We start from the raw sequence: 24,077 nt of genomic DNA, 5'->3' as shown, positions 1-24,077 counted from the left end.
ACACTTTGGTGCTTTTAAACAAGTCCAAATTCTACCTGCTTTCTGAATCTGGTTCCAGAGTTACTTCCTCTACATTAGGCCATTCTAGTTATAATTCATTAACATGATTCTTTCTCCTCATTTTCAATACCTATTATATGCAAGGCACAATTTGTCACTGTGCAAAACTATAAGTTAAACATATGTTTGCTTTCGTTAATTTTATAATCTATGTATGTAGAAAACATTCAAGTCTTAATTTCTGTAATTTAAGAAGTTTTGGGGATATAGCTCAGTGGTAGAGTGCCTGCCGAGCATGCATGAAGTGCTGGGTTTAATCCCCAATACTAGCAAAAATTAATAGTTTTGTTCATATAATCTAGGATTTGATTCTATATTATCCAATTTAATTTTTTTGAGTTTCTTCCCCCAAATATATCTCCCTAACTTAATCACAATCTTCCCAAGGCTGGAATATTGTGTTTTTCTTTCCTGTGTTTGTATCCAGTACACTCTTAGCTGAGTGGCTGGACATAACAGTCTCAGAATAAATATCATTGATTGACTGATTGGTTGATGCTGATGTTACAGCTTTTCTTACTTCTAAATTGCATATTGTTCGGATGAAATAAATTGTTTTTTTTTTCTCCCCAGATAGGTGATCATTTTTAAAAAGCATCAACGACATTTGAAAACATTCACATAATATCTGTGGTTTAATCATGGACCAAAATCAGCATTTGAATAATACAGCAGAGGAAAAATCTTCAGGGAAAAGAAAAAAGAGACGCTGCGATGGATTCAAGGTGGAATGAATGCCATGTTTCCAAACTAAAATAAGTGAACGGGGAGTTATTATTTATAGAAAAGACAACCAGTTATTTGAAAGAACACTATATGTCATATTAGTATTTTTCAATTGAAGTATACATCAAAATTAACAAAATGACACATATCTCAATTTAAATGTCTTTAAATCTGGTTAAAGTCTTTCTTTGGTGATATTTTAATTTGTAAGTATTCATTATTATTGAAAAAATAGAAATACTTCAGTAGTCTTCTCTGGTTCTTGATGGACCAAAAGATACTCATAAATGTGATTAAAATAAAAGATGTTGTGTAATGCTTAACATGAAAAATATTTTTAGAGATAATCTTAAACCTAGAAGATTAATTTCTTGTGAATCACTTTGCCATATTGATCTATTTAAATATTTCTTTCTTAGAGAACAGCATTTGTTATTCCGATAACTTTAAGTAGTATAGTCTGATGGAAAAGAAATCTATAGGAATCAAAAACCTGGCCCAGAGACCTAGTTGATGACTTAGGAAAACCATTTGATTTTTCCATTTGCAGGTTAGCAGATATAATGATAATTCCACCTTTTGCATTTGTCACAAAATTGTGGGTCATTAAATTATATTGACACTTTCATAAATAGGAGAAACTCCTCCTTGGTCACAGTGCAACAGAGGAAACCAAACTTAGCACTAAGTTGAGAAATTTGCCTGAAGTCACCTACTTTGTAAATTGAAAACCTTTTAAACCAAGACAAAGCCTGTAAACCTCATAAAGGGAAATCTTAAAGAAGTCAGGAAATCAGTCACAGCCACTTTTCAACAATATTAAAATTTTTGTTTACTTAGTTGAAATTGTAATTTATCCAGCTGAATAATGACCAGATTATATTCAATTGCAGTAGTGTTATATCAAGTCCTTTTTATCTTTGTCCAGAGAACATGAAATCCGTTTGTTTTCAGAGATATCTGCTAAAGTCTGCTCTGATGAAATGTTTGAATAAAGTTTAAGCAGAATGATAGTCATGAGGAAAAGGTTAATGCAGTTGAAGTACATTCTAGGGGTAATATACTGTGTTACAATGATTTCACTTGTATGTATCTAGCAAAGTGACAGCAAATTGGTTGCAATATGATTTTCAGAGTGATTTCTTACAGCATGTTTAGAGAAGAGGCTGGGAGGTGGCAGTTTGCAGTGTGTGTCAAGTATATTACCTGCAGCCCGATAAAGAAGACACAAAATGATAGAGGCTGACATTTATTGAACGCTTACCATCTGCCAGACACTAATCTAGTGTTTCATTTCTGTTAATGGATTTATTCCTTATAACAATTATCAGTCAGATTTTATCATTGCCCTTTTACAGATTAAAAAAAACAAAAATCTAGGTATACACAGGGCGATTAACTTCCCCTAGCCTCAAATTGGTAAGGGGTGGAGAGGGGTCTAATCTGGGGCAGCTGGATTCCAGACTCCAAGTTCTCAGCTCTATTCTGTACTGCTAAAGTAACTGTGGATTTTTATAATATTAATACCCTCAAATATTATGGCAAGCAAGGTTTCATAAATGAATTATTTAATTATCTTCCGTATTTCACACCTCTAAAAATTCACCTTCAGATCAAATTATTCAGTATCTAGCCACCACGGGATTCCTATACTTGCTTGTGTATATGCACACACACAAATACACGTTATTGATTTTCACATAGACTTAGCAGGTATAAATGTATAAAAGTATGAATGGATAATGAACATATTTAAGTAACAACAACATATTTTGATTATCATTTGTGACCCCTTTTCTTCAATTTTTGTATTGGACCAATTAGGTTATAGAGAATGTGTCAGTATATACTTCACCTTCACTATTTGTCATTTCTACTCAATATTTTTGTGCCTCCATATTCGAACGAAAATTCTTTAATGGCACAAAAGCAATGTATTTATCACCCAAAAACATAAATAAGAGGGCAAAGGTAAAATTTTTCCCTTTGTGCCATATCCTCCCAGAATAAACAACCCTGAAGGTAAGTATGAGCTATAGCTCCAGTTTTCTATCTAGCTCACTTATTCCAGCTAAAGTCTGCAATTTCTATCAAACTTCACTGTTTGTGTTGTGCCTTCTGTGAGTGGAGACAGCTGAATAGTGACATGTATTCATTATGATAGTGCCATACAGAGTAATTTCACTGCCCTTAAAATACTCTGTTCTCTGCTTAGTCAGCCACTTACCCAACACTTGGCAACCACTAACCCTTTAACAGTCTCCACAGTTTTGCCTTTTATAGAAAGGCATATAATTGAAATCAGCCTTATCAGATTGGCTTTTTTCACTTATTGACATGCTTTTAAGTTTCCTTCATGTTTTTTCATGGTTTGATAGCTCTTTTTTTTTTTTTTTTTTTTAAGCAGTCCATAGCATTCTATCACTTGGGTATTCTACAGTTTATATGTACACATACTAAAGAATTTCTTCATTACTTTTATATTTTGGCAATTATGAATAAAACTGCTATAAATATGCATGTATAGGTTTTTGTGTGAAAATAAGTTTCCACTTCTGTTGTGTAAAAACCAAGGAGTGTAATTCCTGGAATATATGGTAAGAATATGTTTAGTTTTATAAGAAACCAACCATCTCTCTTCCAAAGTGTGTACCATTCATTCCCATCAACGGATAAGAATTCCTGTTGCTTCACATCCTCACTAACATTTTGTTTTTTCAGTGTTCTACATTTTGACTACTCTGATAGTTCTATATTGTTATCTGATTGTCATTTTAATTTGTATTTTATAGTGACACTAGAAGTGGAGCAAATTGTGTTTGTTTACATAATTTCCTAAGGTTTTCTTCTTTTTTTATTTACATTTTTATTGCCCTGTGGTCAGGAAAAATACTCAATATAATTTTAATTAAAAAAAATTGTTGAGGCTTATTCCATGTTCTGTATGTTATCCGTACAAGAGAGCGTTCCCTGTGCTGATGAGGAAAATGGTTGTTCTGAAACTGTTGGATGGAATTTTCTGCAGACATTTGGTCCATGTGGTCTGTGGGGAAATTTTTTATTAGTGCAAATTAATTGTACAGAATTGTGGGTTTCATTGTGTCATGTCTGAATATGCATATAACATATTTATTTGTCACCTACATACCTTCTTTGAAGAAGTAACTGCGGAGTTCTTTGGTCTGTTTCTTAATCAGGTTGTTTTCTTATTTAAATTTCAAGAGTATCTTTGTATATGTTGGAAGAGTTCTTCATCAGATATGTTTTTTATAAATATCACATTTTTTTTCTTTTTTAGCCTGTTGATTCATTAAACCAGCCTTGCATAACTGGGATAAATCTGATTCGGTCATGGTGCTTAATTATTTTTACACATTGCTGTATTCAATTTGCTGAATTTGTTGAGTATTTTGGCATCTGTTTTCAGGGACAATATTGGTCTTCCTTTTTGTGCAATGTCATTCACTGTTGTAGTATGAGGACAACACTAGCTTCATGGAATGATAGAGGAAATGTTCCCATTGTTTCTATCTTCTAGAACTGTTATAGTTTCTTCCTTAAATATTTGAATGGTATCAGCAGTGAAAACACCCACACCCAGTTGTTTCTTTCTTGGAGTTTTATTAATTATTGATTCAATTTATAAAATACATATAGGCCAATACAGATTGTCTATTTCTTCTTATATGAATTTGAGTAGATTGTGTCTTTTGAGAAATTGGTTGGGCTGGGGCTAAAGCTCAGCAGCATAGCGCTTGCCTAGCCGTGTAAGGCACTGGGTTCCATCCTCAGCACCACATAAAAATAAACAAATAAAATAAAGGCATTCTGTCCATTTACAACTACCAAAAAAAAATTTTAAAAAAGAAATCGGTCAATTTTATCTAGGTTATTAAGTTGTGGACACATTGTTGTTCTTTGTATTCCTTTATTATCCTTTTAACGTCCCTGGGGTCTATAGTCATTTCTTTCCTTTATTTCTGATATTAGTAAATTGTCTTCTTTCTCTCTCTTTTTATCTTCTTAGTGAACCTGGCTAGAAACTTATAAATTTTATTGATATTTCTGAAGAATAGGTTTTTGGTTTTGTTGATGCCCGATTTTCAATTTCATTGACTTTTCTTTTAATTTTTATTATTTTCATCTGTTTATTTTGGATTTAGTTTATTCTTCTTTTCCACGTTTCCTAAGGTAGGATCTTAAATATTGACTTCAGATTTTTTTCTTTTCTAATGTGTGCATCCAATGCTATATATTCTAAGTATTGTTTTCATTATATCCCGAAAGTTTTGATAAATTGTTTTATTTAGTTCAAAATGCTTTAAATTTTCTCTTGAAAATTCTTCTCTGATGTATATGTTATTTAGTAGTGTGTTGTTTAATCCTCACATATTTTACAATTTTCCAGTTGTCTTTATGTTATCAATTTCCTGTTTAATTGAGAATTGACATTAGATAATTTCTACTTTTTTTTAATTTAAGGTATGTTTTGTGGCCCAGAATGTGGTCTAGAATGAATGTTCCTTGTGCTGAAGAAGAATGTGTATTCTGTGGTTGTTGATTAAGTGATCTATAGACATTGATTATATCCATTTGGTTAAACTATGTTGAGATCAACTATGTTCTTTCTGCCTGATGGATCTATTTCTGATAAAGGAATGTTAAAATTTTCAACTATGACAGTGGATTCATCTGTTTCCGCCTTGTATTTCTAGCATCTTTATCTTCATGTAGTTTGATTTTCTGATAGGTATGAATACATAAAGGATTATTAAATATTCTTTTGGGAGTACATTATGTAACACACTTTTAAAAAAAATCCATGGTAATTTTCCTTGCTTTAAACTCTTCTCCGTGTGAAATTAATTTAGTTAGTCCTGCTTTCTTTTAATTAATGTTAGCATACAATTGTTCCATTACTTTTTATTTTGAATGTATTTTTATACTTATAGTGGGTCTCTTGTAAATAACATGTAATCAGGTCTTATTTGTTGATCTCCTGTGACAATCTCAGTCTTTTAATTGGTACATACATATCTTGAAAGTAAAGCGATTACTGATACAGTTAGATTAATACTACCATATTTATTATTGTGTTTGATTTGTTGCCCATGTTCTTTATTCCTGATTTTGTCTTCTTTTACTTTTTCCGCCTTTAACACTTCTTATTGAGCATTTTATATATTTTGATTTTTCTCTCCTTTCTTAGCATATTCATTATATTTCTTCTTTACTTTTATGGTGGTTGCCATAGAATTTGCAATATACAATTAAAACTAACTTTAATTCAAGTCCACTGTCAACACCAAATTACTTCATAGATCATACCTTATAATAACAAAACATTCATAATTCCCTCCCTGTTCCTTATATCATTGTTGTCATTTAATTTCACACATTTGTAACACATATATTCATAAGGATACATAAGCAAATACGTTATTGCTATTATTATTGTGAATAATTAAAAAAAAGAAAATCATTTTTATTTTATATTCACTCATTCCTTATTCAGTGTTCCTCCTTGGTTTGTGTAGATCTGTTTCTGAATTAATTATTTTCCTCTCTGTAAAACACTGCTTTTAACATCTTGCAAGGCAAATTTACTTGCAATAGATTCCTTCCATTTTTGTTTAAGAAAGTCTATTTCTTTTTCAGTTTTGATAGATTATTTCACAGGGAACAAAATTCTAGGTTAGTGGGTTTATTTGTGTGTGTGTGTGTGTGTGTGCACGCACTTTACATATTTCATTTTACTCTTCTTGTTAGTTCAGTTTCTGAGAGGAAGTCATATATAATTCTTATATTTGGCCTGCTATACGTTTTTTTTTTCCCTTCTGGCTTCTCTCAGGAATTTTTTCCTTGACTTTGATTTTCTATAATTGAAAATGATATGCATAGGTGTAGTTTTAATCTTTATTTTTGATTTATTTATTTTTTGTCTTTATCTTGATATCCTCTGAGATTCCAGAATCTATGATTTGTTGTTTCACATTAATTTGGGGAAATTCTCAGTCATCATTTTTTCAAGTATTTCTTCTGTTCCTTCCTCCCCTTCATCTATTTCTAGTGTTCCCATTGTATATATGTTAGACTTTTTTGGTGGTCTCAAGGTCCTTGAATGTTCTATTCTGATTTTTCAGGCTTTGTTCTTTTTCCATTTTAGTTTTACAGACTTTTGTTCAAGTATCTGAAAACTAAAAATTCTTTCATTAGTCATATCCAGTTTACTAAGAAGTCCATCAAAGGCATTCTCATTCCTGTTAATGTTTTGATGTTTAGAATGTATGTTTAGTTTTTTCTTAGAATTTTCATCTCTCTGCTTACATTGCTCATCTGTTCTTACATGTTCTCTATTGTACCATTAGAACCCTTAGCGTATTAGTCACATTTTTTTTTAAGTCCCCTCTGATAGTTCTAATATCCTTGCCATATCTGAATCTGGTCCTCATTCTTGCTTTTCGATTTATTTATTTATTTGTTAATTTTTGCCGTTTATGTACTTTACAATTAATTATTTATTTATTTTCCTAGACGGCCACACATGATGTCTTGAGTAAAAGGAACTGCTGTAAATAGGTCATTTATAATCTGGTGGTAAGGTGTGGGGGAGGCAAGCATTCTATTGTTCTGTAAAAAAATTAGGTCTCCATCTTTTAGTGAGTCTTTGCCTCTGGATTGGGAACTTTGCAAACGTGAATCAGGTTTTTCTAACCACCCCTCCTTAGGTGGGCCAGGATGTCTAGAATGGGATGAAGTTGTGCATTTTCCTTCTGTCACACAGAAGGCAAGAACTGGTTGGAGCTGTAGGTTCATGCTTCATCCCAGCTCATGACTTTGATTGAATAGTTTCTACTGAAGGCTAGCCGTATCAAGAACAGAGCAAGTACTCTGGTTTATTTCAAAGTGGTTCTTTCTCTGCTCATTCTGATAAAAGCATGAGAAGATTTCTCTGCAGTGTTTGCTCTGAGAATCTGGTAGAACTCCTGCAGAGAAGGCTCACAAAAGGATGGGGTCCTTGACTGGATCCTCTGAAATTTTTCATGCACAACTTGTCCACACTAAGTCCCCAGCAAATCATCAGTCACACCTGAGGTGTCCCTGCTCTGGCACTGCTTCATTCGTGGTGGTTTCTGTTTCTGTTTCTCTGCTTTGATAAACTGTGGCTCCCTATATTTACCAGTCCGTCTGTCTGCTAGTGGGGAGAGAAAATGACTTGCCATAAACCCTCACCTTTCTTAGGGACTCAAAAAGAGTTGTGGATATTTCAACTTCTTCAGGCTTTTCCTCCTTGTTAGGACAGAAGGGCCACATCCCAGCTCCTTTCATGCAGAATCAGAAAGTGGAAGTCCCAGACTTTTAAATAGTATTAATTTACATCATATCAGTTCTAGACTTTTACTTCAGATTTTATTTTAAACAGCTTTTTCACTGCTGTGACTAAAAGACCTGACAACAACAATTGTAAAGGAGGAAAAGTTTATTTGGGGGCTCATGGTTTCAGAGGTCTCAGTCCACAAACAGCCAGCTCCATTCCTTGGGCTCGAGGTGAGACAGAACATCATGGTGGAAGAGTGTGACAGAGGGAAGTGGCTCACAGGATGATCAATAAGCAGAAAGAGACTCCACTCGCCAAATACAAAATAAGTACCCCAAAAGCACACCTCCAATGACCCACCTTCTTCAGCCACACACTACTGACCTTCAGTTACTACTCAGTTAATTCTATCAGGGATTAATTCACTGATTGGGTTAATGCTCTCATAATCCCATAATTTCTCCTCTAAATCTTCTTGCATTGTCTCACACATTAGCTTTTGGGGGGACACATCACATAATAATAAGTATGCAACTTATTTAGAAATGAGTTTCTTGTTTCTAAATATATGAGGATTTTCTTAAAATTTTGCTACTCATTTCTATCATAATTTATTGTAGCAAAGACTGTCTGGAGGATATCTACTTTTTGAAAATTTTCAAGACTTCTTTATGCCCCAATACATCATCAGTTTTTGTAAGGTACCCTTATGAACTTGAGGAAATTGTATATTCCTTGAAATGTTTGGTACAGAACTCTACATATGTCTAAGACATCAGTTTTGTTTGTTATGCTATTTAACTCTTCTTGTATCCTTGCTAATATTTTGATGGACCTATCACAAATGGCAAAGTCATGTTAAAATTTCCTTTATGATAGTAGTTCTATTAATTTTTCTTTACATTTTTAACCATTATCTTCTAAGTTGATGTACACTTACATCAATATGTAGAAAACTTCTTTTTTTATTAATGATGTTTCTTTAATTTTACTTGGGTTATTATTTATACAGCTATAAAAAGTTTTCTTCAAATGGTTGTATTTTCTTATCTTTTTAGTATTAACATTTTCTCATGATTTAGGACTTTCTTTTATAAAGAGCTTAGAGTTGAGTTTTCAAAATTCCCAATGAAAAATCTCTAGTTTATATGTCTACATTTTATATACATATATCTATCTAAGACATATAAATATATAGATATATAGAAGTAGGTGTTTCTACTGAGTTTATTATGACAGTTTATCCCTTTCTATGCTCCTTTTTAATGCTTTCTTGCACTTTTAAACTGATATTTATATTTTCCATAACAAGAAAAACACTATAGCATTTTGCTATGATTGAATGTTTGTATTTTCTCTCAAATTTGTATGTTGAATAATAATCACAAAACAATTGTATCAGAAGATAGGGTCTTTAGTCAGTGATTAGGTCTGAGGGCCAAGTCTATATGAAAGGGAATAGTGCCCTTATAAAAAAGGCCCCAGAGAGAGACCCTTTGCCCCTTCCACCTTATGAGGTTATGGTGAGAAGAGAGCCCTCACTAGACACTACATCTTCTAGTGCCCTGATCTTGGCTTCCTCAGCTTCCAGAATGATGAGGAATAAGATCCTATGGTTTTTAAGTACCTAGTTTTGTTATACACAATATTTTGTTATAGCTGCTCAAGAAGACTAAGACACATGTCCTCATGTCCATTGATATGCCTGCTGAACCTCCACATCACCTGAAATTGTTTGTATTTTTAATTATAGATAGCATGACTATTTCCTCTCTTATTTTATTATTTTTTTAAGGATAACAATAAAATTTATCAAGTATTTTATCCACTTTGTTTTGCAAATCTCATGCAATATCTTCAGGATTAAGTTGTTTTATTTAAGTAATTTTTACAAAACCATTTTGAATGTGACATTTTATGTGCCAATTTTTCTGAAACCCTATATGCTTAGGAATATATATTCTTACAGCGAATGGCTATTTTACTAAATATGAAATTCTAGGTTCAATGTTCTCTTCAATATTTTAAGAGAAATATTTTTTGTTCTTTTTACATTCACTCTTGCTATATAAAAATTGATCTGCTCTTTCTCCTGAAACACTTCAAAAGTTTTTCTTGGATATTTTTAAATTTTACTATGCTGTTTGTCATTTTTCCACATGCAAGTGTGGGTTCTTCCTTCTCTCTCTTGTTGAGTACTCAATGGCCTTCTCAACCTGAGTTAGTTTTGTTTTAATCTTTATTGAACATTATATATCTTGAATTTATTATTTATTTAAATACTTCTCCTCCTCAATTTATTTTTTCCACTTTTATTCAGTTTTGATCAACTTTGGACATAATATTTTATAATATCAATACAATATTTTATATATATTTATACATATAAGTCTCCAAATATTTTTGTGAACATCGCAGTTTGATTTTCCAATTTGGCCTTTCTCTTTTTTATTTCATATATAATATTTTTAAACCATTATATTTTATGTCTCATATTTTCTGCTTCTTAAAAACAATGTGTCTTAATTTCATTTGGCTGATATTTGTTGTATTTGAAACTTCTGGTGAGAGTCCTCTGAAACATCTGCTTTGTATGGTAACCACATCCCAGTTTTTTGTTTCTTTGTTTCTCTCTTTTGAAGGGATGTCTGTTCCTCTAAGATCCTGCAGCCTTTTCCTCTGAGTTCTCCTATCCCTGGTGGGGTTACTCTTTCTGGTAATGGGACAGGGGAGGACTGAAGGACACAACCTTGTCAGTGTGAGAACCAAGAGTTCAGCAAGCAGAGGGAGATGAACCTGAGGGTGAGCACCAGCCACCAGTAAACCACCTGTCACCCTGCACTTGGCGAATTGCCTCTAGCCAGGGCTCCCTCAGTACCCGAGGGAGGCAATACTCTGGAGAGCCTGTTCTAATATTGTAGGAATGTTGAAGGGATCACCTCTGAAAAAGAATTCCAAAGTTTAATCCCAAGGCTCTCTCCTCTTCCTAGCTGATCTGTTGGGCAGGAATTCTGAGTCACTGTGTTTTCACCCTGGAGGCCCTTGTGACTGAATTCTGTGCTGTCCTAAGCTGACCAGAATCATGCATCTCTATTGAAGACAGCCTCCAATAATATAGCTGTGGATTTTAATAGAGTAATACAGTAGCTGTAGAGAGAAAATCAAATCCAAAAGTTTTTGGCCCTAGGGATGAAGGTAAAGTTGAAGATTGGTTTATGAAGATTTTGGAGCCTGAGAGCTTTCCTCTCCCCTCTTAAAACACAAGCACAGTACTGGTGGATGATTAAAATATTATGTCCAAGTCTGCCAGTTTAAATAATATATGTATTTTTATATATGTATTTTTTGTTTGTTTGTTTGAAATAAAAAACTTTTATTATTCATAGGTCCTGGGGTGACTGGCATGGCCAGAGACCATACAGAGATCTATAAACAAGTGGGGAGAGAAAGAGAGGGAGAGAAAGATAGAGAGAGAGAGAGACAGAGACAGAGAGAGAAAATGAATGAGAACACATATGGGAGGACATATGGATCCTGGGCATGTGGGTCTGATGTAACTTTGCATCTGGTCAAGCAGCCACATGAAAACTTTAATATATTTTTAAACACTCTGGTAAAATGATTACATTAAGAAAAAAATTTATGACAGAAAAAAGTTCATCTTTTAAATAAAGCACTTTATAATTCAGAAGCAACTAAAGCTGATGACAGACAACTGCTGGGGTATCACCAAAGGATAGGGACCATGACAAGTGAATACATATAATTTGGCGGAAATCAATCAAATAAGAGAGCACAGAAATGCACAAGCAGAAAAAGTGACCAACACCATAAAGGTCTAAAAGAAACGAACCATAAGAGGTTTGTTTGACCAATATAAAAACTCTCTTTGAATCTCCCTTGAACTCCGCATCTGCCTTAGTTGTATCAACTGGATCTATTTATTTTTAAGCATCTCAAGTTTGACTTTGAAAAGAAGATTTCATTATATTTAGGGCTAAAATTTTTCTCTTTTTCTTATATTTCTCACCCCAAGTATCAGTATTACTACATCTAGTTATTCAGACTAGAAACCTGAAAGACAAAATCAGAATCCTCGTTTCCCATTATTGCCACATTATTTTGGTTTTCCTCTTAAATTTCTCCCAAATGTATCTGTAATATTTCTCTTTCCAACTCTACTCATCTTTTTTTTTCTTAATATTTTCTGAACTCATCTTGCTTAGAGATTTCCTTGACATAAGCTCATCTTTCTCATAGCTATGAGAATAAACTTGAAATATTAAATCTCTTTGTCATATTTAAATATGTACATTAACCCCGCAGTGTCTGGCTATTTCATTCTTTTTTTTAATATTTATTTTTTAGTTCTCAGCAGACACAACATCTTTGTTTGTATGTGGTGCTGAGGATGGAACCTGGGCCGCACGCATGCCAGGCGAGCAGCTACCGCTTGAGCCACATCCCCAACCCCAGGCTATTTCATTCTTGCTTTTATTTGTATCCTTTTTCTTTCAGGGCCTTTTTATACAGGCTTTCTATTTTGTTGTAAATGTCTTATTTCTTCTTCGGTTTATAAAATTCTATTACCCCTAAAGACTGAACTCAAATATTATCACATTTATAAATACTTAACCTGTACAAATTACTCACTTTTTTCCTGTGTACCTCATAACATTATAAACTTGTGCAAGGACAGCACTGAATTCTGTGCTGTTATCCTTCATCTATTGTTCATACCTCCCAGAAGATGATTTGTTCTGTTAGGGCATTTACGATATCTTCTTTAGTTTTACTGACCTAGTTCTTCTGTCCCGGTCTTGCCTCCAAAACTTGGCAGAAAAACTGCCATATTGTGATTACTCAATACACATTTGTTGAGCAAGTCAGTTGAGGTGCAGGTAAGTTCACCGAGTTCATAAGAACCGTACCTGTGACAAATGGAAACTTGGAACAGCCATCTGACTTCAAGTCCAGAATTCTTGTTAACTATCAGTAAACAAGTGCCCTGCCACGGCTGCAGGTAAATACAGACTTTTACCTCTTATTCCAGTTGTCAGCTGTCTTTTTTCTGCCAGTGACACTTTTAAGATCTGTTGGATGATTGTGAACATTTGGACCCCTGTTTCGAAACTTCTCAATCAAAACTCCTCTGTTCTCTTGCTACTGACCGTCCAGTGTTTTTCACTGGAGATTTTAGCTTTCTTCTTGTTTAGCCGTTTTGTAAAATTTTGAGAAAGTCATTATATCACTTTTTTTTTCTCTGAACTTGTCTTGTATTAAAAACAGAGCTAGTGGGGCTGAGGTTGTAGGTCAATGGTAGAGCGCATGCCTCATATGTGGAAGGCACTGGGTTCGATCCTCAGCACTACATAAAAATAAAATGAAGGTATTGTGTCCACCTACAACTAAAAAAAAAATGTTTAAAAAAAAACAGGGCTAGTAATGTAGTAATGCCCAATTCACAGAATTGATTACTCTACCTATATTAACTCATTTCATGACCTCATAGAATCCCCGCTCATTGGAGATGTTCTAGTCTGGCTATTGAGTTTTATATTTCTTACTTCTTTCTTTGTAAAACCAATTTAGGATTTTATTGTGAGAATTTTGACTTTTTGAGTCTCTTATCTTGAACTTAAACGTCTTTTAAGATTGAAGTCATGGATTGTATAAAACCTGTCTCTGAACTTTTTGAAAGCTTCTCTTAGCTAGAATGGGACTTACCTTTGACTGTGCTTATGCTAGCTTTAATAAGATATCCTGTTGATTTCTGAAATTCCTCTTCTCTTGATTTCACCAATCAGCACTCTTTTGGTTAGCATTTAAGTAAGAGTCTTCTCTGTGTTTTTTTTGACAACCAACAAATCATATTGTTAGTATGCTCATCACTGATTCTATAGGTACCTACCTTAGTGGCTAGCATAAACTTTATTTGGCTAAATCATCAGTCATATTGTTATGTGAGTGAACTTACAGCAGATAAAGAATTCACCCATGGCAAGAGAAAAAAAAAAAGAAAAAGAACAGGGTTTTAATATTAGTATGATGATTATTTCTCAAAGAGTTTATAAGAAAAACATACAAATGAGACATCAAAAACTAGATTGTTGACAAAGAAGGTCTATTTTATGGGCTGTTGAGCATGACAAAAATTTCAAAAACTGAATCAATCTGTAAATTCAAGCTGTGATATTTATTCTCTTCGAATATAGTACAGAGGATTAGGATGAATATGAATCTGTATGAGTAATATGTAAATACTTCATTGAGATGATACAAATATTGAGAATGTGGAGAGAATACTGTATTGCCAAATTAAGTAGGGGAAAGATAATATAGGTGACATGGAGATAGTAAAGGAAGAAATAAAAAGAAAAAAAGTGCATACTTTAAAAAGTATGCACATATCAAATTTATATGTTAATGCAAAGGTATATAAATTTGAAACTGTGAATCAAATAAATTGATTGAAAATATTATTTTTTATTAAGAGACTAAGCATTCACCAGGAATTGTAGTACATAGACTCTGTTATAAATTTTCAACCAAAATTTCAATGTTGAAAATTAAAAAACAAAAACAAAATCATTTTAAAAAGGGAAAAATAGAGCTGGGCACAGTAGCATATGCTACTTGGGAGGCCAAGGTAGGAGGGTCATTTGAGTACAGAAAGTCAAAGCCATCTGGGCAACACAGGGAGATGCACTCTGACAGAGAGAAGCGGGGAGAGAGAAAGAGGGGGGGGGGAACAAGGAAGGAAAAAATAAGAAAAAGAAAGAAAAAACCAGCTGATGAATTAACCCTATGTTATCTACAAAGAAATGGAAATTTTCATTTGCAGCCCTGGAGGCAAGAAGACAATAGAACTATATATTCCAGAGAATACACACTTACCAAAATTCTGTTTCAAGTAAAATATCTCCAGGAATAAAAGGTTAAAAAAATTATCACTGACAACCCTTTAGTAAAAAAATTATTAATTTATATTCTCCATTAACAAGAGCAAATAATCCTAATTTAGTATGATGATTATTTTTCAAAGAGTTATAAGAAAAACATACAAATGAGACATCAAAAACTTGATTGTTGACAAAGAAATAGAATCCCCACTCATTGGAGATGTCCTAGTCTGGCTATTGAGTTTTATATCTCTTACTTCTTTCTTTGTAGAACCAATTGAGGATTCTACTGTTACACAAGAAATAATAGTAACCCAGGGTCCTGTAAAATTGTTAGCATATCAAAAATTTGTCTCCTGTAAAAAAAAAATGAGCTGAGATTAAAATCTAAAATGATATTAGTAGATAAGCAGCTGAGAAAGAAAAGCAGCAGAGGAAAGTATAAGGATTGTAAGTGTTGCAATTAAAAGGTAATTTAGAATTACAATTCTGAATTACCCAGATTCTAAATTATTCAGCAAAATTGCCCAGATTCAAATCTTGGCTTGGCTACTTACTAGTTATAATTTCCTGGGGAAGTTACAGACTCTCAAAACTTTGATTTTCATATTCTTCAAAATGATAATAATGCAATTACCTCATTGATTGTGAGGATTAAGTAAGTTTGCATATATGAAGAACTTGGCACAACATACTATGTAAGTATTGTGTATCTTCATCATTCTAAAGGAGCAAAGACCTAAGAATGGAGAAGGGAAACAATAAAAGGTAACAATTTTTTAAAAGTACAAACAAGATTGGAGAAATAATTAAATTCTCTCAGTGAACTCATAATGTGCATGATTAAATTTATCAGTTAAAAGAAAAAGACAAAAAATAAAGACTCTCTATCCAAGAAAAACAAAATATACAATTATAATAGGTATTCTTAGAACACAATGACAGAGAAAGTTAATTTAAAATAATAAAGAAAGAAATTGAGACACAGTATCCTGGGCAAATATTAATGCAAATAAAACAAGTATAGTAACACTAATAAACTATTGCCTATATTAGAATTCAAGATCAAAATTACTAAAGGGACAAAAAGTGGTATTTTGAATGAAGAGAAGCTTAAGAGTACCTTCAGTGATTTCTTCATTCAACATACTACATCAAAGACCTGAAGCTATGAATAAGATAAAGGTCCATCAACATCATATATATTTAAGATGAAGAAACATTACCATGAAAGCCAAGGCTATTGTATTCTTAATCTTTTACTAAACTTACTCTATCACACGTCTATTCATCTGTACATCCCTTAATTCAGTTACAAGTTCATGTTATTTTTCATTCACTTCAAAGTAGATTACTGACATCAATCACTTTCCCTTAAATACTTCAGCATGCATTTCACTAAACTGAGCTCAACACTTGTTTATGGAAACAGATGGAACCGGCCCTGCTGACACCTTGATTTTAGTCCCATGAGAACCGTGACAGACCTCTGACCCACACCACTGTTAAGATAATAAATCTGTGTTGTTTAAAAAAAAAAGACCTGAAGCATTGCATATATATATATTTCTTTATCCATTCATCTGTTGATGGGCACCAAGACTAGTAAATGCTTGTATTTTAAACTATGCAGTCTATGGGAATTTGTTATATCATCTTGAACTGATCAATACAAGGATTTAACAGCAGATTTGAACAGGCAGAACACAGAATTAGTAAACTTGAAGATAGGACAGTTGAAATTATCAAATAAGAAGAAGAAAGGAAAAAAGGACAAAGAAAAATGAACAAAAGGTAAGAACCTTCTTTACTTTCAAGTGAACCAATAATTATGAGTGTCTCAGAGGTAGGAGAGAAAAAAAACAAAGGAATAAAAAATATTTAAAGAAATAATGGCTAACTTCTTCAATTTGATAAAAGACATGAATTTAATACCTTAGAAGCTCAAGGATTCCTTGTAAAATAAATTCAGAGATTAACTCTGAGACACTTATAATCAACCTATTAAATGTCAAAGAAAAATAGATGCTCTTAAAAAGTAGCAAGAGAAGCAGCTCATCATATGTAAGTGTTTCTCATTAAGAGTAATAACCATTACTGCATCAGAAACCATGGAGATGAGAAGACAGTGGAATGATATGTATAATAAAGGATTGCTATCCCAGATGTACAAAGAACCCTAAAAGTAAAAAAATATATATAAAATAAGCAAACAAATCATAAAATTTGAAAAATATCCAAAGATACTTCATTGAAGATGATAGACAGATGACAAGTAGTCATATAAAAAATGCTTAACATCAATTGGCAACCTATGTGCACACAAAAGCCTGCACCTAAATCTCTATAGCAGCAATATCCATAACTGCCAAAACTTGGAAATGACCAAGATGTCCTCCAATAGGCAAATAGGCAAGCAAATGGTGATACATTTATACAATGGAATATATTTTGGGGGAGCTATAAAGAAATCAAGCCACGAAAAAGACATGAAGTGAAATATGTCATTTGCTGGTAAATGGGTAGATCAAGAGACCATCATGCTAAGTGAAATTTTAAGTGATAGCATCATTCTTAAAAGGTTACATACTATATGATTCCAACTATATGAAATTCTGAAAAAAATCAAATCTCTGAAAACAAAAAGTTCAGCAGTTGCTCAAAGAAGAGGAGGAACAAATAGATACTGGTGTTTTTAGGAAAGGAAAACTATCCCGCATAATACAGTAAGCAGACCATCATATATTTGTCAAAATCTATAAAATGTACAACACAGAGTGTTGTAAAGTAGCGGCTTGAGTTAACATAATGTATCAATCTTGGCTTATCAATATAAACAAGTGCCACACCAACACAAGACTAAATGATAAGTGAAACTGTGTATGGAGAAAAGGAGTTTGTGGGAACTCTGTATTTTATGGTCTATTTTTCTGTAAACATAAAATTGCTTTAAAAAATAAAGTCTATTAATTAAATTTTAGAAACAACCTTTAACCAATTACTATCAAACCAAATCGAACAACATACTAAAACGTTATACATCATGACAAAGTGAGATTTGTTCTGGAAATAAAAGTATGGTTAAACATAGAAAATTTACCAATGAAATATTGTTCATTAATCAAACAAAGACAAAACCCACAAGATCACCTCAGCTAATGCTAACACTTGTTAATGATTAAAAAAACCTCATAAAACCAGTAATATAAGGAATTTTTCTCAACATAATAAAGGCTTTTATAAAAAGTTACCACTAATATCATACTAAACGTTGAAAGACTGAAAGCCTTCCTCTTAATATCAGAACAAGGCAATAATGCCCACTTTCAACAGTGACCATTCAATATTGCATTAGAGCTTCTATCCAGAGCCTTTAAATAAGAAAAATAAAAAGCATCTAAGTGTGAAAGAAAGAAGGAAAACTATCTCTATTTGCTGGTGAAATGTTCCTAAATAGATAAAAATCCCAAAGAAAACACATACATACACACACACACACGCACAATCTATTAGAGGTAATAATAAATGAACTAAGCAGTACTTAATGGTAAAAAAAAATCATATGAATAGTGTTTCTACACACTAGCCATGGAATATTCAACAAATAATAAGGTAAACCCATTCACAATAATGTAGTTAAGAAAAAAATCTAAAAATGAATTTAAACAAGGAGGTAATAAAAAGTACACTGCAAACCACAAAGTATTGCTGAAAAAATTAAAGAAGACCTAAATGAATCAATATCAAGCAATGAGATTGATTTGTTTATGGGTTGGAAGATGTTATTATCAAAATATTGATATTATACAAATTGTTCCACATATTAACCACAGTCCCTATCAAAACTTCAATAGCTTCCCTCCCCCCAGAAATAGAAAAGCCCATTCTTAAATTCATGGGGAATTCTAAAAGTATCCAAATAGTCAAAACCATATTGAAAAAAAGTGAAAAAAGTTGAAAGACTCATATTTCTCTATTTCAAGCAGACTTGGAAACTATAGTAATCAAAATTGTATGGTGCTGGCAGTAGGATAAACATATAAACTAATGGAATATACCCAGGAGTCCAGAAATAGTCCCATACATCTATGGCCACTAGGTTTATTCCTTGGGCAAAGAGTAGTCTCTTCAACAAATTGGGCTGAGATAACAGGATTTTCATAGGAAAAGAATGAAGGTAGACACTCATACCTCATACTCATAGCATATACAATTATCTCAAAATAGATCATAGATCTAAATTTAAGAATGAAAGCCACAAACCTCTTAGGTGAAAATATAAGTCTTGATGACCTTGGTAATGGATTCTTAGATATATCAAAAGTTTATGGGAAAAAGAAAGAAAGAAAAACTATATATATTGGACTAGGTCAAATTTTAAAACTTTTGGGATATATATATATATATATATATATATATATATATATATTCAAGAAAGTGAAAACAACCTACAGAATGGGCTAAAAAATAAAATATTTGCAAATCATATTTTTGATACAGTATAAAAATCCAAAATATATTGAGAATACTTACAACTCAATAAGAAAAACAACCCAATTAAAAAAATGTGCAAGGGCTTGTGTAGCTATTTCTTAAAGGAGATATGAAAATCCTAATAAGCACTGAAAAGATGCTCAATATCTTTTAGTCATTAAGAAAATGCAAATTAAAACCACAATGAAGTAGCACTTCACACGTGCTAGAATGATTATAATAATTTTTAAATGGAAAGTAAATGTCGGTGAAGATGTGGGAAAATGAACCCGTATACGTTGCTGATGGAAATATAAAATGGCACAGATGCTATGAGAAAGAATTTAGCCATTCTTCAAAGAGCTAAACATAGAAATAGCCTTTTGACCCCCAAATTCCACTCCTGGGTACATACCCTGAAGCATTATAAACAGGGACTAAAACAGATACTTGCACACAATATTCAGTGCAGTATTTATAATTGGTGGAAAAGAACAAGTATTCCACAACAAATGAATAGGCAAATTAATTGGGACAGAAAATAAATTAGAGATAACCAGGAACTAGAGGAATGGAGAATGCCAAGTTATTGCTTAATGGTTACAGTTTCTATTTGAGGTAATAAAAAATCTTAGAAATAGATAGTGGTGATTGTGAATATAAATAATGTCAATGAGTTGAATACTTAAAATAGTTAAAATGGCAAATTTATATCATATCCTTTATGTAAAAATTATTTTTTAAAAAATGTTTGGATGTCACAGAAAAAGCAACAAATATTCACTGAGAAGATGATTTTTATGGTTTTGTAAAACCTTTCATAATGACCAGGTGCTGAGGCATATGCCTATAATTCCAGCAGCTCAGGAGGCTGAGGCAGGAGAACTGTGAGTTCAAAACTAGCCTCAGCAATTTAGCGAGGTGCTAAGCAACTTAGTGAGACCCTTTTTCTAAATAAAATGCAAAAAAAAGGGGGCTGCAGATATGGCTCAGTGGTTAAGCACCCCTGAGTTCAATCCCCAGTAACTGCCCCCACCCAAAAAAAAACCCTTTGATAACAATTATAACTGAAGAGATCATGAAAGTTTTAACAAAATATATGACATTTTAGTTACAAATTGTTGAAATCTGATGGAATATGACAATTCAAAGTCAGCTTTTGTGTTGAAAAAAACTGAATTACTGGAGGGTAGAAAAGAATAGAGGATTGGCTAGCTTCACTTAGCATAATCTGCTCTAATGCCATCCATTTCCCTGTAAATTCTATGATTTTGTCATTTTTTAATGCAGAGTAATACTCCATTGTGTATAAATGCCACATTATTTTTATCCATTCGTCTATTGAAGGGCATCTAGGTTGGTTCCACAATCTTGCTATTGTGAACTGTGCTGCTATGAACATCGATAACTAAGAACAGTGTAGGGACGAAGAGCAGGAGAAGAAGATTAACATTTAACAGGGATGAGAGGTGGGAGGGAAAGGGAGAGAGAAGGAAAATTGCATGGTAATGGAAGGAGACCCTCAGGGTTATACAGTGGAGGAAGTAGAGAGAGAGGAGGGGAGGGGAGGGGAGAGGTGGGGAGGGGGGAGGGGGGAGGATGGGAAAGGCAGTGGAGCACAACAGACACTAGTATGGCAATTTGTAAATCAATGGATGTGTAACTGATGTGATTCTGCAATCTGTGTATGGGGTGAAGGTGGGAGTTCATAACCCACTTGAATCAAAGTGTGGAATATGATATGTCAAGAAATTTGTAATGTTTTGAACAACCCACAATAAAAAATTTAAAAAAAAAGAAAAGAATAGAGGAGGGAATATTCATTGAGAAGTTTTAAGTTTATACAAGACTTGATAGGTTGGGAGATGGCAACGTGGTGAAAAGCAGTTGTGGAGACAAATTAGAAGATTTCAGTAATATACCACAATTCTCCTGCCCCCTGGCTCCATATGCATACCCAGTGGGATATGTATCTTTTTCATCAGGAAGCCACCCATATTTCTTTTTTTCTGAAAAAAATATTTTTTAAAATACATGCCTCAAATATTTTACATTTTTCTTTTCATTACTAAGAGAAATTTCCCTTATATAACTGCTTAAAATGATGAATGATATTCCTGTAGAATCTTTCTTCCCTATTCTGTAAAATAGTCATTTGTCTGAAGAAAATAAAAGTTAGCTTTTTTGTAAAAGCCTCCTAGGTTGGCATAGAAAGCTTTAAAACATTTAAAAAGGTATTACCTTTTTAAAAATTGATTTTCAAATTTGCTTTCTACTTGATGGTTTCATGTAAATCAATGGAGAACATTACATTTGGCAGATAATGCACAAAGCAATGTCATTTTCTTTTATTAGTGAAATTGCTGGTTATATAAGGCATGGTTTTAATCTTTTATAAAATTTGAACATGTTTTTTATTCCAACTAGCAAAATGCTGGAAAAATCTAGAATACCCTACTTATTTACAGTGCTAGAAATACAGATTTACCCTACATCAATTTTGTCCAAAACTGAATTTCTCAGGATTACTGCGGTTTGTTTTTGACTGAATTATATTGCCATTCTTGTTCATAGTTGATTTACAGTGTTCTGTCAGTTTTACCATTTTTCATCAACATGTTGCTGTATTTACTTAACAAGTACAAATAGAGTCAACTTCAGATTCTAAATATATATATATATATATATATATATATATATATATATATATGTGTATTTTTTTTTAATTGTACCAAAAAAGAACCAAACAAACATTACATTTGCTGTTTCACATAGTTTATGAATCAGTAGTGTTAAGTACATTCACATTGATGTGCAACAAATCTCTAGAACATTTTCAGCTTCCAACACTGAAACTCTACACCCACCCACTGAACACAATTCCTCTTCTCCCCGCCGCCCTGTTTTTTTTTTTTTTTTTTTTTTGGTGCTGGGTATTGAACCCAGGGGCTTGTGCATGCAAAGCAAGTACTCTACCAACTGAGCTACATCCTCAGCCCACCACTAGCCCTTTGAAAGGGCTTTTCTACTTTATGTTTCTAAGGTTTTTAAAAATATTTTTTAGATGGGATGGGATGGGCCTTTATTTTGTTTATTTATTTATATGTGGTGCTGAGAATCAAACCCAGTGCCTCACACATGCTAGGAAGCACTCTACCACTGAGCCACAACCCCAGGTCCCCAAGTTTTTGAATATTTTAGATACTTCTTATAAGTAGAATTATATATTATATGTCCTTTTTCTTTTTCTTTTCTTTATTTTTTGGTACGAGGGATGGAACTCAGGGGCACTCGACCATTGAGCCACATCCCCAGCCCTATTTTGTATTTTATTTAGAGACAGGGTCTCACTGAGTTGCTTAGCACCTCACTTTTGCTAAGACTGGCTTTGAACTCTGGATCATCCTGCCTCAGCCTCATGTGTGCCACTGCACCTGTCTATCTCTCTTGTTTTGACTGGCTTATTTGGTTTAATATAATGACCTTAAGGTTCATCCATGTTATAGCATGTAGTAGGATTTCTTTCTTTTTTAAAAGCTGCATACTATTAAATTGTATGTATATATCTTTCTTTATCCATTTATCTGTGAATGGACATTTGAGTTGCTTCTACCTCTTGTCCATTGTAAATAATACTTCAATGAACATGACATATCTCTTCAAGATCCTGCTTTGGATACGTTTGAATATACCCAGAAGGATTGATGGATTATATGACAATTTTTTTGAGGAGCCTTCATAGTCTTTTCCCTAATGGCTATGCCATTTTACATTTATACCAACAAGCACTACCTTCTCCAAATTCCTACCAACACTTACTATTTTCTTTTCTTTGGTTAGTGGTTATCTTGAAAGATATGAGACAGTATTTCATTGTGGTTTTGATTTGCATCTCCCTGAGGCTGAGCTTATTGGCTATTTGTATATCTTCTTTGGAGAAATATCTACTGAAGTCCTTTTCTCATTTAAAAAAAAATACTTATTTTTTTTTTGAATCATGTAAGTTCTTTACATTGTTTAGATATTAACCCTTTATCAGATATATAAATTGTGATTATTTTCTACCACTCTATAGGTTATTTTATTCACTCTGTTAAGTTTTTCCTTCTGTGTGCAGAGTTTTTAAGTTTAAGGTAGTTCTATTTGTGTATTTCCTGATTTTTGCCTATGTTTTTAGTGTCATATCTAAGAAATCATTGGTAAATCTCATGCCCCTAAGATTTCTCCCTGTGTTTTTTTTTTTCTAGTAGTGTAAGAGTTTTAGATCTTCTACTTACATCTTTAATCCTTTTGAGTTTGTTTTTATATGGTGTAAAGTGTAAGGATGCAACTTCATTCTTTTACATATGGTAATTCAGTTTTCCCAGCACCTTTTGTTGAAAAGACTGTTCTTTCTCCATTATGTAGTCTTGGCATCCTCAGTGACAATCATTGGGTTTATTTCTGGGATCCCTTCTCTGTCCAATTTGGTCTATAGATCTATCTTTATGCCACTGAAACACCATCTTAATTACAAATGCTTTGTAATTACTACTTTGTAGTATATTTTGAAATCAGGAAATGTAAGGCATTAACTTCTGCTTCAAGATTATTTGGGC

General features: G+C 32.9%; 1 protein-coding gene across 1 annotated transcript in view; it reads left to right on the top strand.

Moving 5' to 3' along the window:
• The first annotated feature begins 701 nt into the window (after window positions 1-701).
• Slco1b3 (solute carrier organic anion transporter family member 1B3) overlaps window positions 702-24,077 on the top strand; it is a 72,945-nt gene continuing 49,569 nt past the window's right edge. Inside the window, exon 1 of the mRNA XM_027934080.2 lies at window positions 702-785. Coding sequence (XP_027789881.2) covers window positions 702-785 — 84 coding nt within the window. The remainder of the gene's footprint in view (window positions 786-24,077) is intronic.

Source organism: Marmota flaviventris, chromosome 3, assembly GCF_047511675.1.
Source record: "Marmota flaviventris isolate mMarFla1 chromosome 3, mMarFla1.hap1, whole genome shotgun sequence".
Lineage (NCBI taxonomy): Eukaryota > Metazoa > Chordata > Mammalia > Rodentia > Sciuridae > Marmota > Marmota flaviventris.
The sequence above is the reverse complement of the archived record's forward strand: the minus strand, read 5'-3'. Positions and strand labels throughout refer to the sequence as shown.